The sequence below is a fragment of the Myxocyprinus asiaticus genome, chromosome 26 (assembly GCF_019703515.2).
Source record: "Myxocyprinus asiaticus isolate MX2 ecotype Aquarium Trade chromosome 26, UBuf_Myxa_2, whole genome shotgun sequence".
In the NCBI taxonomy this organism is placed as follows: Eukaryota; Metazoa; Chordata; class Actinopteri; order Cypriniformes; family Catostomidae; genus Myxocyprinus; species Myxocyprinus asiaticus.
Window position 1 is genome coordinate 37,343,710 of NC_059369.1, and position 13,128 is coordinate 37,356,837.

General features: G+C 38.5%; 1 protein-coding gene across 1 annotated transcript in view; it reads left to right on the forward strand.

The window, feature by feature from the left end:
- Positions 1 to 4,964: 4,964 nt before the first annotated feature.
- Positions 4,965 to 13,128, forward strand: part of dner (delta/notch-like EGF repeat containing) — a 54,955-nt gene continuing 46,791 nt past the window's right edge. Inside the window, exon 1 of the mRNA XM_051656014.1 lies at positions 4,965 to 5,380. Within this exon, the coding sequence (XP_051511974.1) occupies positions 5,132 to 5,380 (249 nt within the window). The 5' untranslated portion in view covers positions 4,965 to 5,131. The remainder of the gene's footprint in view (positions 5,381 to 13,128) is intronic.

Below are 13,128 nucleotides of genomic sequence, written 5' to 3' on the forward strand. Positions count from 1 at the left end.
ATGGGGAACGGTAGGTTATATCGATTAGCTACAACTGCATGTTTTGTGAGGGAACTTGGGAACACAAAACTGGATTAAATGTGTTATTGGGAAAAAAAAGGGAATGTTTCTTTGTGTTACGTCCCTATTGTCTAGGGTCTTTCTTTGGATGCAACATTAATTAAATTTGCCTTCAAACCAGACAGAAGCGTACATCTATTTACCATGTTTGTTGTCAGAAAGAATGGAAGCAGAAATCTCTTATGGAGGAAGCAAGACCACAATAACACACCAAAGGTAAACTAACTAAACCCACAGCAGTGCTATCTATTTTAATGGGAATGACAACAAGGCTGTGAGGGTTAGACTTACAGTCTCTCCAATGGGCTTTACTGCAGTTTAAAGTGTTTTTGGATCATTTCATGGACAAAACATTGAAAAAAAATATATTTTAAAGTACATTCTGTAGACAAAAAAACTCCAGACAGCATGAGTTGTGGAAAATCAGATGGGCTCTAAGAGCTTTATCCAGCTTTATACCGTGCATACCATTGAAGATCTGTAAGTCTATCCATCACAGCCTCCTTTTCATTCCCATTAAAAATAAAAGATGGCACTACTGAGAATAAGGAAAATGTGTATATAATGCTTGCTGGTATGGAACAAATCATTGTCATCCATGGCATTTGTGTCCAGGAGGAGGCGCCATTGTCCATTGCTCATGTATTGCTTTCTTACTGCAAGTTTGTTGTTTGTCACTCTCTGTTCTCTGTTGTGAGGTTCACTTTAGTTTCATATCACAATATGTTAATGTTAAGACTAATCTAAAATTTAGAGGAGAAGGGCTTTATAGAATTATATATTAAGTAATTAAGTTGTCCAGGAGGGAATTTTTTACTTCGAGTCGAGTCTGCTTGAGCCCTCCAGTACAAACAGCAAGTCAAATCAGTTCACGTACATCTCAAGGATTATATCAAATGGAAAGTTCACCCAAAAACAAAAATTCTGTCATTGTTTACCTGTATAACTTGCATCCCTCCGTAAAACACAAAATGAGATATTAGGCAGAATGTTAGCCTCAGTCAAGATTTTCACTTAAAAGTGACCTACATTTTTTGTTGTTTTGTATGTGTGCCTTCATAAGACTTGGATTATGACGCAGGAATCGCATGGACTACTTTTATGATACGTCTGAATCCTTTTTCAAACTTGAAAGTAAATCACTATCCACTGCCACTGCATTGAAAAGACAGACCAAAATATTAATATTCAATTAAAATTTCTCCTTTTGTGTTCCATAAAGTCATATGGGTTTGGAGCGACATCATGAGTGGATAAATGATGACATAACTTTCGTTTTTGGGTGAACTGTTCGCTGAAACTACCTCAATCAGTGCTTCTGGGCTGCAATTGGGCTGTAGAATGATTCTAACATTTGGTGTGATGTACAAGATCATGACAGTCTCAACACCCTGTTCATATAAAAAGACACTTCGAAGTTGCGATATTAAACTGGTGATAGAGTGATAGTGATATTGAGCAACAGTAACAGTGGCAGTCACAAAGCTGTTGCTGGAGCCATGCAGTTAGACAGTGTGGTTGTCATGGTAACCACCAGGAGGAGTAATTGAAGAGGAGATTGTTATGAAAGCATATCGTGAGGGCGGCTAGCCGTGAGCCCATAATAAACACCCAACTCCACATCACAAAAGGCTCACAGTTCATCCTTTTAGGGACGCAGAGAATGTTATTCAATAGAAAGGTGTTTAGAAAGGTCGTTGGGTCAAACCTGTATGCTTTTACTCTAAAGGACATTCACTATAATTTGCTTGTTTTGTAAGGGCACAGAAGTGTGAGGGTTAAAATGGGGGTTTGTAGAGTATACAAGTTAGGATGTTCTGCATGTATTTGACTAATCAGGGATTTTGGACCTAAAAAGCAAGCTGTTTACTGAGAGGTACTAAGAATGAGACTCTAGCCAGAGCATTGCTGTACAGATGCTAAAGTGTTCTGAGTCATTTTTAGCATGTTGCTATGCAGATGTTATGGAGTTCTGGGTGGTTACTGGAGCACTACTATAGGTGAATGCCTAGGTGCTCTGAGTTGTTGTTAGGTGATTCATGCTAAAATACCAAGACTAAGTAATAGTCTTGTCCTTAAATGGCTTGGGTCCCTGATTAAATGTAACTTTATGGGATTTATTATTAATGGGATTTATTTATTTGTCGCCAGTTTGTCTAAATGCTTGAAAACAGAAGAAAGAAAAAGTTCCTTACAAGCACGCATATTTGATTTTTAAAATAAAAAAATGTCCCTTAAAAGCACATCTCTCCTTAACAAACCACATAATTTGAGGTATCAGTCATGTTTGTGGCACAGATTAGGTAAAGTCAAATACGGGACATTCCAGCTCTAAATTTTTTTTTTTTTTGCTTCATGTTGATTAGTCCCACGCTTATCATAACAAAGTTCTTCTGAATAATGGTTACTTAAAATGTCTCTACTTTGCAGGCTAAATACATAAAAGAAATTATAGAATTATGGGGTTCAAATAACTAATAGTGATAGCAATAGCAAGCACCACCGAAGTAACAAACAAACAGTACCATGTCACTCTCAAACATGTATTTTAATGTATTTCTTTTTAACAGACATCTCTGTTAGTCAGAATGTTAGGGACTGACAGCCTCAGTTACCATTCACGTTTTTATAAGAAAAAAAAAAATATGAAAGTGAATGGTAACTGAGGCTGTCAGTACCTAACATTCTGCCTAACACCTGCCTTGTGTTCCATGGTAGAAGGAAAATCATACTGGTTTGGAATGACATGAGTAAATGAGCACAGAATTTTCATTTTTGAGTGAAACTATCCCCAAAATAGTTATAATGTAGAAGGCGGAGCCATGGAATGCTCGAAGGGTGGAGCCATAGAAGGCGGAGCCGTGGCAGGCGTGGGCACTGACAGTTTGTGGGGAAGGGTCTTTGTGGCCCTACGCACCAATATCAGTGGCGGATAATTAAACTTGGAGATAAGGGCCGTGAAGTGCTTCGAGACAGGTGTCGCAGAACGCTTGGAGCAGTGAGTCACAGAAGGCTGGACTGTGACATGGCGTGGAACCGACTGAGACGTGGATGTGACATGGCGTGGAGCGGACTCAGATTTAACTGTGATATGGCATGAAACAAACTCAGACGTGGTTGCCACATGGCGTGGAGCAGACTCAGACGTGGCTGTGACATGGCGTGGAGTAGACTCAGACGTGGCTGTGTCATGGCGTGGAGCAGACTCAGAAGTAGCTGTGACATGGCGTGGAGCAGACTCAGACGTGGCTGTGTCATGGCGTGGAGCAGACTCAGACGTGGCTGTGTCATGGTGTGGAGCAGACTCAGATGTGGCTGTGACATGGCGTGGAGCAGACTCAGACATGGCTGTGTCATGGCGTGGAGCAGACTCAGACGTGGCTGTGACATGACGTGGAGCAGACTCAGACGTGACTGTGACATGGCGTGGAGCAGACTCAGATGTGGCTGTTACATGGTGTGGAGCAGACTCAGATGTGGCAAGAACAAGCAAACAACAGGGCATTATATACACAAAGACTAATGAGTTAATGAAACACAGGTGAGGACAATCAAGGACAGCTGGCAGTGATGAGGGCAGGGAGTTATGGGAAATGTAGTCCGGGAGGAACAGATGACAGGGGAGAAACACAAGGCAAACAACAGTGAATCATGACAGTGATAAAATATTTGTTGTACATGATTTTAGTGAGATGAAAAAAGTTTACTGACGCTACATTGTCGGACAACAAATTTGTAATTTGGGAAAAATTAGATTTTTTTTTTTTCTTTGCAAAGTGATTTTATCACACTAAAATCATGCAAACACATATAATGGTTACATCTTTTAGCTGTACTTTTTTTTTATCCCCTTTTTCTTCCTAGTTTGGAATGCCCAGTTCTCAATGTGCTTTAATCTCTGTTGCCTCCATGTTTGAGACCATCAACCTGCACATCTTATCATGTGGCTTGTTGAGTGTGTTACTGTGGGGACATAGCGTATGTGGAGGATTCACGCTATTCTCTGCGACATCCACACACAACTCACCACGTGCCCCACCGAGAGCAAGAACCACATTATAGTGACCACAAGGAGGTTACCCCATGTGACTCTACCCTCCCTAGCAAGTGGGCCAATTTGGTTGCTTAGGAGACCTGGCTGGAGTCACTCAGCATGCCCTGGATTCGAACTTGGGACTCCAGGAGTGGTAGTCAGCGTCTTTACTTGCTGAGTTACCCAGGCCCCCTTTTAGCTGTACTTTTAAAACTATGTGTATTTTAAGGTTTATCGACTGGCCCTGCAACCTCCTTTGTAAGTATTGTGACATTCTGCTGCAAATGCTGTCGATTGAGATTAACTTGTATTGAATCCGGAACAGTCTTTGTTAAAAAAATAAAATAAAAATAAAAAAAAATCAAGAATTTTTCATGTAAGAGCAAGCTCCCTGCAGAAAAAACAAACAAAAATAGTTCTTTCCACAACATGGGATGCTGGTGTGCTAGTGTTCCAACAAGGCTTTTTGACTGGCTTAACCAGAAAGAGTCACTTGATTAACCAGCCAAAGCGAAAAAAAAAATTCTGGTCATCCATCATCAGAAGCTAACTTTGCTGGTGAACAACATGGCTATGCTGGTCCACCAGTACCAAACCAGCCTAGACCAGCATGGAAATTGACTATCTGTGATGAGACTTCAAATTATGTTTCTGTGTGATTGTTCCTCAGAAAAAGAAGACTTCAATGAAACCATAAAAGCCTGATGCTCGTCCAGCACAGTTTTAGCCCCACTGACACAGCAGAAACAGCTTACGTTGAAATGTGTGCATTTCAGAGAGAAAGGTGGAGCATGTGAGTCTCGTCACCTGTCGTCTCTGCATGAGTACCCTCCCCTCCGCTTTCTCCCTCAAACACGCTCAGTCCCTCCAGTCCAACAAACTGCCTCTCTCACATACACACTCGCATTCTAGCTGCCGCAAGCAAACGACTCTAATCCATTCAACTGCTCTCAACCAGCATATGCGAAACAGTTGGACTAAGAGAATCGGAAATTAAAGGAACACATTTGTGACGACAAAAGGCACTTGCTCGCTCTCATGCAACACTTTATACTTCCTCTCCTCCTCCTCGGTGTGAGGAGGGGAATTGGGACCCTTCTTACTCCAAGCCCCGGCCCTACCGAGACCCCCAGCATGGTGCCAGACCCCTGCGAGGGCAGACCCTGTCTGAACGGGGGTGTCTGTAGTCGGGTGGGAGAGGCAGAGAACAGTCAGACCCAAATGCAGTCTGACTTCTGGGCTTACACCTGCATCTGCAGCCAGGGTTATACTGGACAGAACTGTGAGGTGAGAGTGTGTACTTGTTCTGTATGTGTGGCTGTAAACTTGGTTGTAGAGTGTAAATCTATCGGATGCCTTGCATGCTGGTCATATGTGGTGCATAGAAGCATTTATAATGAAATATTGTATACGTGTGGTTTTGTCTACCTTATGAGAACCAAATGTGCCCACAAGGGTAATAAAACCTAAAATCACATCTAATATACATTGTTGGGATGGGTAATGAGGGAACTGGCATTATAAGCATACTAAATAATGAAAATCAAAAAGGTTTGTGTGAGGTTTAGGGGTAGGGTTAAAGGAATACAAAATATAATTAGCTCAGTATAAAAACAATAGAAGTCAATGGAAAGTCAGCACCGTGTTTGAAAGAGTAATTGTGTGTGAGTGAGTGTGCATTTGTCAAAAAAGGTCTGTAAGAGCTCATTTGCTGTCGGTGAGATGTGAAGGAGAGTGCTGCGTTGCTGTGGCAACAGGCAGGAGAGGAGAGTGAGCTGTGTGCGTGTGTGTGTGTGTGTGTGTGTGTGTGTGTGTGTGTGTGTGTAAGAGGTAAAGATCGCATCAATACTGTTTGTGTTGCAGTATGTGTGGTATAGCCTGGACAAACCTTTATATCTTGAGACTTTTAACACTGTATATATGATCAACAGCAAGACAGCAACAAAAGAATCACATTTTTATTCTTTTTCATGCAAGTATGCAGTGTTGACCTCATTACATCCTCTCGGTTTTGTAACCTGCCAGTACAGGACAGTTACGTTTTCTGTGAGAGAGGTGATGCAATCCAAAATATATCTTTTAACCATACAAATGTAGTTCACAGAGATAGGTCATAGTTCTTAGACGTGCATATGCCCATGTTAGTTGAGCAGACATATAATAGCTCAAGAGGTGCATACGGAAAGGGTGAGGGAGGCCTTTTGAAAGATAAAAGCAAAAGATTGTTTAAGCTTTTTTCTTGGTTGTAAACTCCTTGTGAATCCAACCTGGTCTCATTAAATCACATTACTATACCTAAATTTTATACGTATCGCATCACCAGAGGTGCTACAACAACAATGACTTTTATTTCCTTTCACACAAATCACAAGTAAAATGGCAGATTATCAGTTAATAAATACTTACTTTTCATCCTGTTCCTCACACAATGCTATTTTATGACATCTAAACAGTTTTACTATAGCGCATGACTTGTAAGGCAATACATTTTAATGTCTGCATTACATAACTAACTATACTTACAAGCTTGTTTGCGTATGATCAAATTGCATGCTAGCTCAACTGATAGAGCATTGCACTTGCGATGCAAAGAATCAAGATACGACTCCCGAAGAGCACACAAGGCCGTGTGAGCAGAAAGTGTCTTAGAAGCACTGGAAAATTATGTGGTTGCTTTAGCAGGTGCATTTTTCACCTCACATTAGCTTTTATAACATTATCTGTTAGGTTTAAGGTGTAGGGTAGGGAAGTAGGTTTTGTTATTTGAAACTCAATAAAAAATTAACTTTAAAAAACTCATCTGATTTTCATTATAATCACATAAAGGAAACATATCCATATGACTCCAGTGGTTAAATCCATATCTTCAGAAGCAATATAATAGGAGTGGGTGAGAAACAGGTCAAAATGTAAGTCCCTTTTTTACTCTAAATCTCCACTTTCACTTTTACATCTGAAAGTCACATGTGTCTGTTTAGTTTCACTTTCACATCAGAAAGTGAAAGTTAAAGTGGAGAAAAATAGGACTTAAATATTGTTCTGTTTCTCACCCACACCTATTATATTGCTTCTGAAGATATGTATTTAAACACTGGATTCATATGGATTATTTTATGTTTCCTTTATGTGATTTTTGGAGCTACAAAGGTCTGATCACCATTCACTTGCAATGTATGGACCTACAGAGCTGGGATATTTTTCTAAAAATCTTTGTTTGTGTTCTGCTGAAGAAACAAAGTCACACATCTGGATAGCATGAAGGTGAGTAGATGATGAGAGAATTTTCATTTTTGGGTGAACTTTCACTTTAACGCACTCTTAGCGCCACACAGTGGACATTCACCTTGGAATATGTGTAATGAACCATGTAAAATAATTTGGCAAAATGTTGCCTGTGTTGATCAGGCTTCACAGTTAGTACACTAATTAGAACAGAGCCTGAATCTCAGCAGCACAGCAACACATGGTTAGAGCCTCTGACCTAAATAACACCAAATTGTTCCAAACAGAGATCCATAGAAGATAGTCTCGCTGTGAGTGCATGGAGATTTTCTGTGAACAAGGTAACCACATTACAAAACAACAGGTGGCACAACAACATGGATATGAAATTGTGCACAGTAGTGTCTTGTTTAATTGTGAGTCTTGTGTTTTTCTACACTGAATTGTGAAGGATTTACAATTGTCATTTAAGTAGAACAGCCTGTTTGGCACTTGAGCAAAACTATGTCAGATTGAATGCAAAGCATTTGCTTTTTTGTCTAAGAGTGTGCAAATGCATCTCTATTCAGTGTAATACAGAAATCAGTGTGTATTATCCTTTCTTCAACCTTAGTAAAGCCTTGTGTCTAAACCTGCATCTGTGATGTCATCCTGCTCATTCACATGCCCTTTAATACAGCCAGAAAGGTTGCAGAGAATTATTGGTTAATGCTACTGCCAAGGTTCGCTGTGATTGGTAGGAGAGAGTCTTGAAGTCACTGTGATCTCACTCAGTGCTCCATTTACCCAGGCAAGGCTGGTGCTCTTCATTCACCCTGTAAAGAGACAGCCATTTTTCAACACGTCATAAATAGTGTGGGCAAAATCGTAGATGCTGAAGAAACTGGGTGTATGTGATTCAGCAGAATCACTTTTTGGCTCTGTTTCAGAAATAAAAGACAAAAGGCAGATAACTAAGGGTGGTAGTGACTAAGTACTGCAGTGGGTTGATGTGATAAGTTTGCCTTGTCACCCTTGAGGGGCTCAGTTAACCTCATTTTTAGTGTTGTGCAGTGGCTGTTGCAAAACCATTGTGAATGAGTCACCTATCCTTTCAGAGAACTGAAGTTTAAAAGCTAGGTCAGTTTGGCAGGGAGAAAGATTGAGCACAGAAAGAAACAGCTATGTGTACGTGCACTAATACTACTGCCTGATGCATACTAAAAGGAATTGTTCACCCAAAAAATACAATTCTGATATGATTTAATCACCCTCATGTCGTTCCAAATGCCTATGACTTTTTCCCTTCCGTGGAACACAAAAGATGGATTTTTGAAGTATATCCAAGCCTCTTTTTCCTATATGATGGAAGGGATGAAGACTGGGGCTATCAATCTCCAAAATGACAAAAAGCACCATATAAGTGTAATAAAAAGAGTTTATTTGACTCATGTTCTATATAAAGCCGTACTGACAAGTATTTTGTCATTATTCACTAATAATCTTCCCCTCTGTCATGGCTCTCAAATCAAATATGGCACCATTAATGTCAATGACGTTTCTGGAAGTAACAATCCACCCACATCCACATTTTACCACAGGCAAATTCATTTTTATGAACCTTTAAAGACAGACCTGCTTTGAGCTCTGAGGTTGTTAATCCATGGTATATGCTCCTGTTGAAGCCATCAGTCTGCGTTATTTCAACTTCATTTAAAAAAAAGAAGAAAAAAAAAAGGAATTTGTAATAATTGAATTTCTTGTGAAAATCTACACTACCCATGAATCCAGAGGAGAAAAGAGCCACCAATCAGAGAATCGCAGCAAACAGCTCTTAAGCTACTTATATATTTTATATATATGAATATTTTGCAATAAACTTAAAATATTTTGTGTCTATACTTATAATAAACAAATTTAAACAAACAGTTGTATATTTTCCCATTGTTTTTAATTTAATTATGTTGTTCACAATGCTTCTTGGGATTGTAGTTCATTCCCTAATGGAAAAATGTTAAGTAAACATTCTTGTATTTTTTTCTTTTTTTCAGATTTACAAATACTTTTTTAATCAAAGTTTGTAATGGTGCAATTCACCTCAGAACTGGTTAATTTGATTCATGGCTCAGAATGTTTTTATGAAGTATTTTATGAAATATCTTTGGGAAAAAATGAATGGGAAAATACTCTCAGTACCAACACTGTTTGACACATGGATGTGCCATTTTTGTAGTCCCTGCAACTTTTGCAGTCAATTTCAGAGCTTCGGCAGAAAGGAAGATTATCAGTGAACAACTTAAAAGTGTTGGTCTGTCCCTCACACTAAGCTGTCATATTGCTGTTTTAATATATATTTGAATGATACTTTTATGGTTATAGTGGTATTATTTCTTTATTTTTTTATTTATTGTTTGTCTTTTGTCATTTTTGATCTTAACTGCCTCAGTCCTTATTCACTCTCATTATATGCCAAAGAGAAGCCAGGATATTATTTAATGATTTAACTTTTGTGTTCTACAGAAGAAATTAAGTCATGCAGGTTTGGAGTGATAAAAGTGTGAGTTAATGTTTTTTGGTGAACTATCCATTTATCCCTACATCATAGATTTGGTTGGTGGCCATATCACCAGGGATGTATGTTTAACTGGCTGTGCTGCTTTTCTTTTCTCCTCTATGGTCTCTTGGTTTTGATTTCAGCCTGTTAAGAAGCCAGGGTAATACATTAATATTAAAGAAAGCAGAGGTGGGTAGTAACGTGCTACATTTACTCCATTACATTTACTTGAGTAACTTTTTGGAAAAAATTTACTTTTATGAGTCTGTTTCATGGTGGGTACTTTTCACTCTTACTAAAAGTAAATTTCTGATGAAAATGTTTTACTTTTATTTTGTAATAATGGGTAGTATTCCTGTCATTACATTACTGGTTTTAATTTAATAAGTGTTAATAAATGCGTAATTTATTGAGATTTTTGAATGGAACTTTTACGACAGTGGAACTTCACAACTGCACGCTGTCACTCGAGTCGTGTTCAACACTACAGCAGCAAGCATGCAAAACAAACATTTCTTCACTCCACACAATGCCTTCATTTTACACCAAGACAAGGATATATTTCAAGATTAAAATTGCAGCTCCAACTTAAGAAAACATGGTGAGGTTAGTTTTAGAGATTGTAACAATGTGGGCTTGTCTGTGTCATGGTGATACTCTTTCATTTTCAGCGTAAATCTGTAAATCTGGGCTCTTATGACCTCAGTTTCTAAGTTCTCATTTTTATATCAGCGCTGCAACATATCAGTGCCTACTGTATAAATCCTTGTAAATATCCGCGTTACGTGCAAATGTTTTGCCCTGCCTAGCGCGATTGAGAGAATTTCTGCATGTGCAAGGTTGGCAGCGTTTGACAGATGGGGGTGGCTTTGTCTTATGGACAACAAGCTTCCAAACACAGAGATAAAGTGCAATTTACCCCCTTAGTGTACAGAACTAATTATCTAAATTCTTTCGATATTGACAGTGCTGGACCATCACTGAACTAAATTCAAGCAGGACGTAAAAAGCTGAGAAATAACGTCAGAATGCATGAATAAATCATGATCTTGCTTCAGTGTATAATTAAAAATTGTATATAACTTGGGACTGTGTGACATTGTTCACGTTTTTCACCGTAATAATTACTAGATTATAATAGCAAACTTCTCTTCTAACTGACAGATTCGCCCAAATCTGAGAAGCATCCTTAAAGTGATAATTCAGCCTTTAATTAATATTATTCATCATTCCCCCACCCTCATGTTCTTCCAACCCCATGAAACTTTTTGTATTTTGTGGAACCCAAAAGATGTTAGAGAGAATGTTAGGGACTGACAGTCTCAGTCACCATTCCCTCAAAATATGGAAGGGGGAAAAGAACATGCAGTGAAAGTAAATTATGATTAAGTTTAGCATTCTGTCTAACATCTCCTTATAGAAATAATTTTAACCAAAATTTTAAATTCTCGCATCATTTACTCACCCTCATGCTATCCCAGATGTGTTTTTTTTTCTTTCTTCTGCTGAACACAAAGATTTTTAGAAGAATATCTCAGCTCTGTTAGTTTATACTAGAATGCAAGTGAATGGGTACCAAATCTCTGAAGTTCAGAAAGCACATAAAGGCAGCATTAAAGGAATTCAAATGACACTGGTTCAATCTATGTCTTCAGAAGGGATCTGATACGTGTGGGTGAGAAACATATCAATATTTAAATCCTTTTTTTACTTTTAAATCTCCACTTTCACGTTCTTCTTCTTGTGTTATTGATGATTCGATTCTTTGTGCATATCGCCACCTACTGGGCAGGGAGGAGAATTAATAGTAAAAAAAGGACTTTATATGTTATATATATATTTATCTGTTTCTCACCCGCACCTATCATATTGCTTCTGAAAATCACTGGAGTTATATTAATTACTTTTATGCTGCCTCTATGTGCTTTTTGGGGCTTCAAAGTTCTGGTCACCATTTACTTGCATTTTGTGGACCAACAGAGCTGAGATATTCTTCTAAAAATCTTCATTTGTGAGGTGATGGCATGAGGGTGAGAAAATGAGAGCATTTACATTTTTTGGTGAACTATCCCTTTAATTTGATGAATGGAAGAAATAAATCATATGGGTTTGGAACAACATGGTGGTGAATGATGACAATTGATGAGTTTTTCTGTTTCAAAAGTGGCTTTTTCTTTGCAATTCTTCCCATAAGGCCTGCACCCCTGAGTCTTCTCTTTACTGTTGTACATGAAACTGGTGTTGAGCAGGTAGAATTCAATGAAGTTGTCAGCTGAGGACATGTGAGGCATCTATTTCTCAAACTAGAGACTCTGATGTACTTATCCTCTTGTTTAGTTGTACATCTGGGCCTTCCACATCTCTTTCTGTCCTTGTTAGAGCCAGTTGTCCTTTGTCTTGAAAACTGTAGTGTACACCTTTGAATGAAATCTTTTTTTTTTTTGGCAATTTCAAGCATTGTATAGCCTTCATTCCTCAAAACAATGATTGGCTGACGAGTTTCTGGAGAAATCTGTTTCTTTTTTGCCATTTTTGACCTAATATTGACCTTAAGACATGCCAGTGTATTGCATACTGTGACAACTCAAAAACAAACACAATGTTAAGCTTAATTTAACGAACCAAACAGCTTTTATCTGTTTTTGATATAATGGCAAGTGATTTTCTAGTACCAAATTAGCAATTTAGCATGATTACTCAAGGATAAGGTGTTGGAGTGATGGCTGCTGGAAATGGGGCCTGTCAAGTTTTGATCAAAAATGACTTTTTTCAAATAAGGATGATGCTGTTTTTTACATCAGTAATGTCCTGACTATACTTTGTGATCGGCTGAATGCCACTTTGGTAAATTAAAGTACCAATTTCCTTCCGAAACAGCAAAATCTGTAAATTATTCCAAACTTTTGGCCCTCAGTGTATAATATTTAGCAGTTGCAGTGCTAACCTGTAAGAGAGTGAGCTTCATTAAAGCAGGGAATTGAGGACAGACTAAATGAGTCAAATGGGAGCTGACTGAATAAAAGGAAAAGATAGATATTTTTGAGGACATCAAAAGTTCAGTGAGGTACATAGAGCAACATTCAAAAATGAGAGTTTGCTTACCCTTGTGTCATTCCAAACCCATGTGTGGAGCACAAAAAGAGATGTTTAGCAGCATATGCAGGCTTCTATTGATGCAATTGAGTGCAAATGAGATTTGAGAGCTATGGTGGAGGGGAAGGTCTTCCGTGAATAATGAATAGTTCATTATTCACCCAGTGTTCAGCAAAAATTTAAAAAT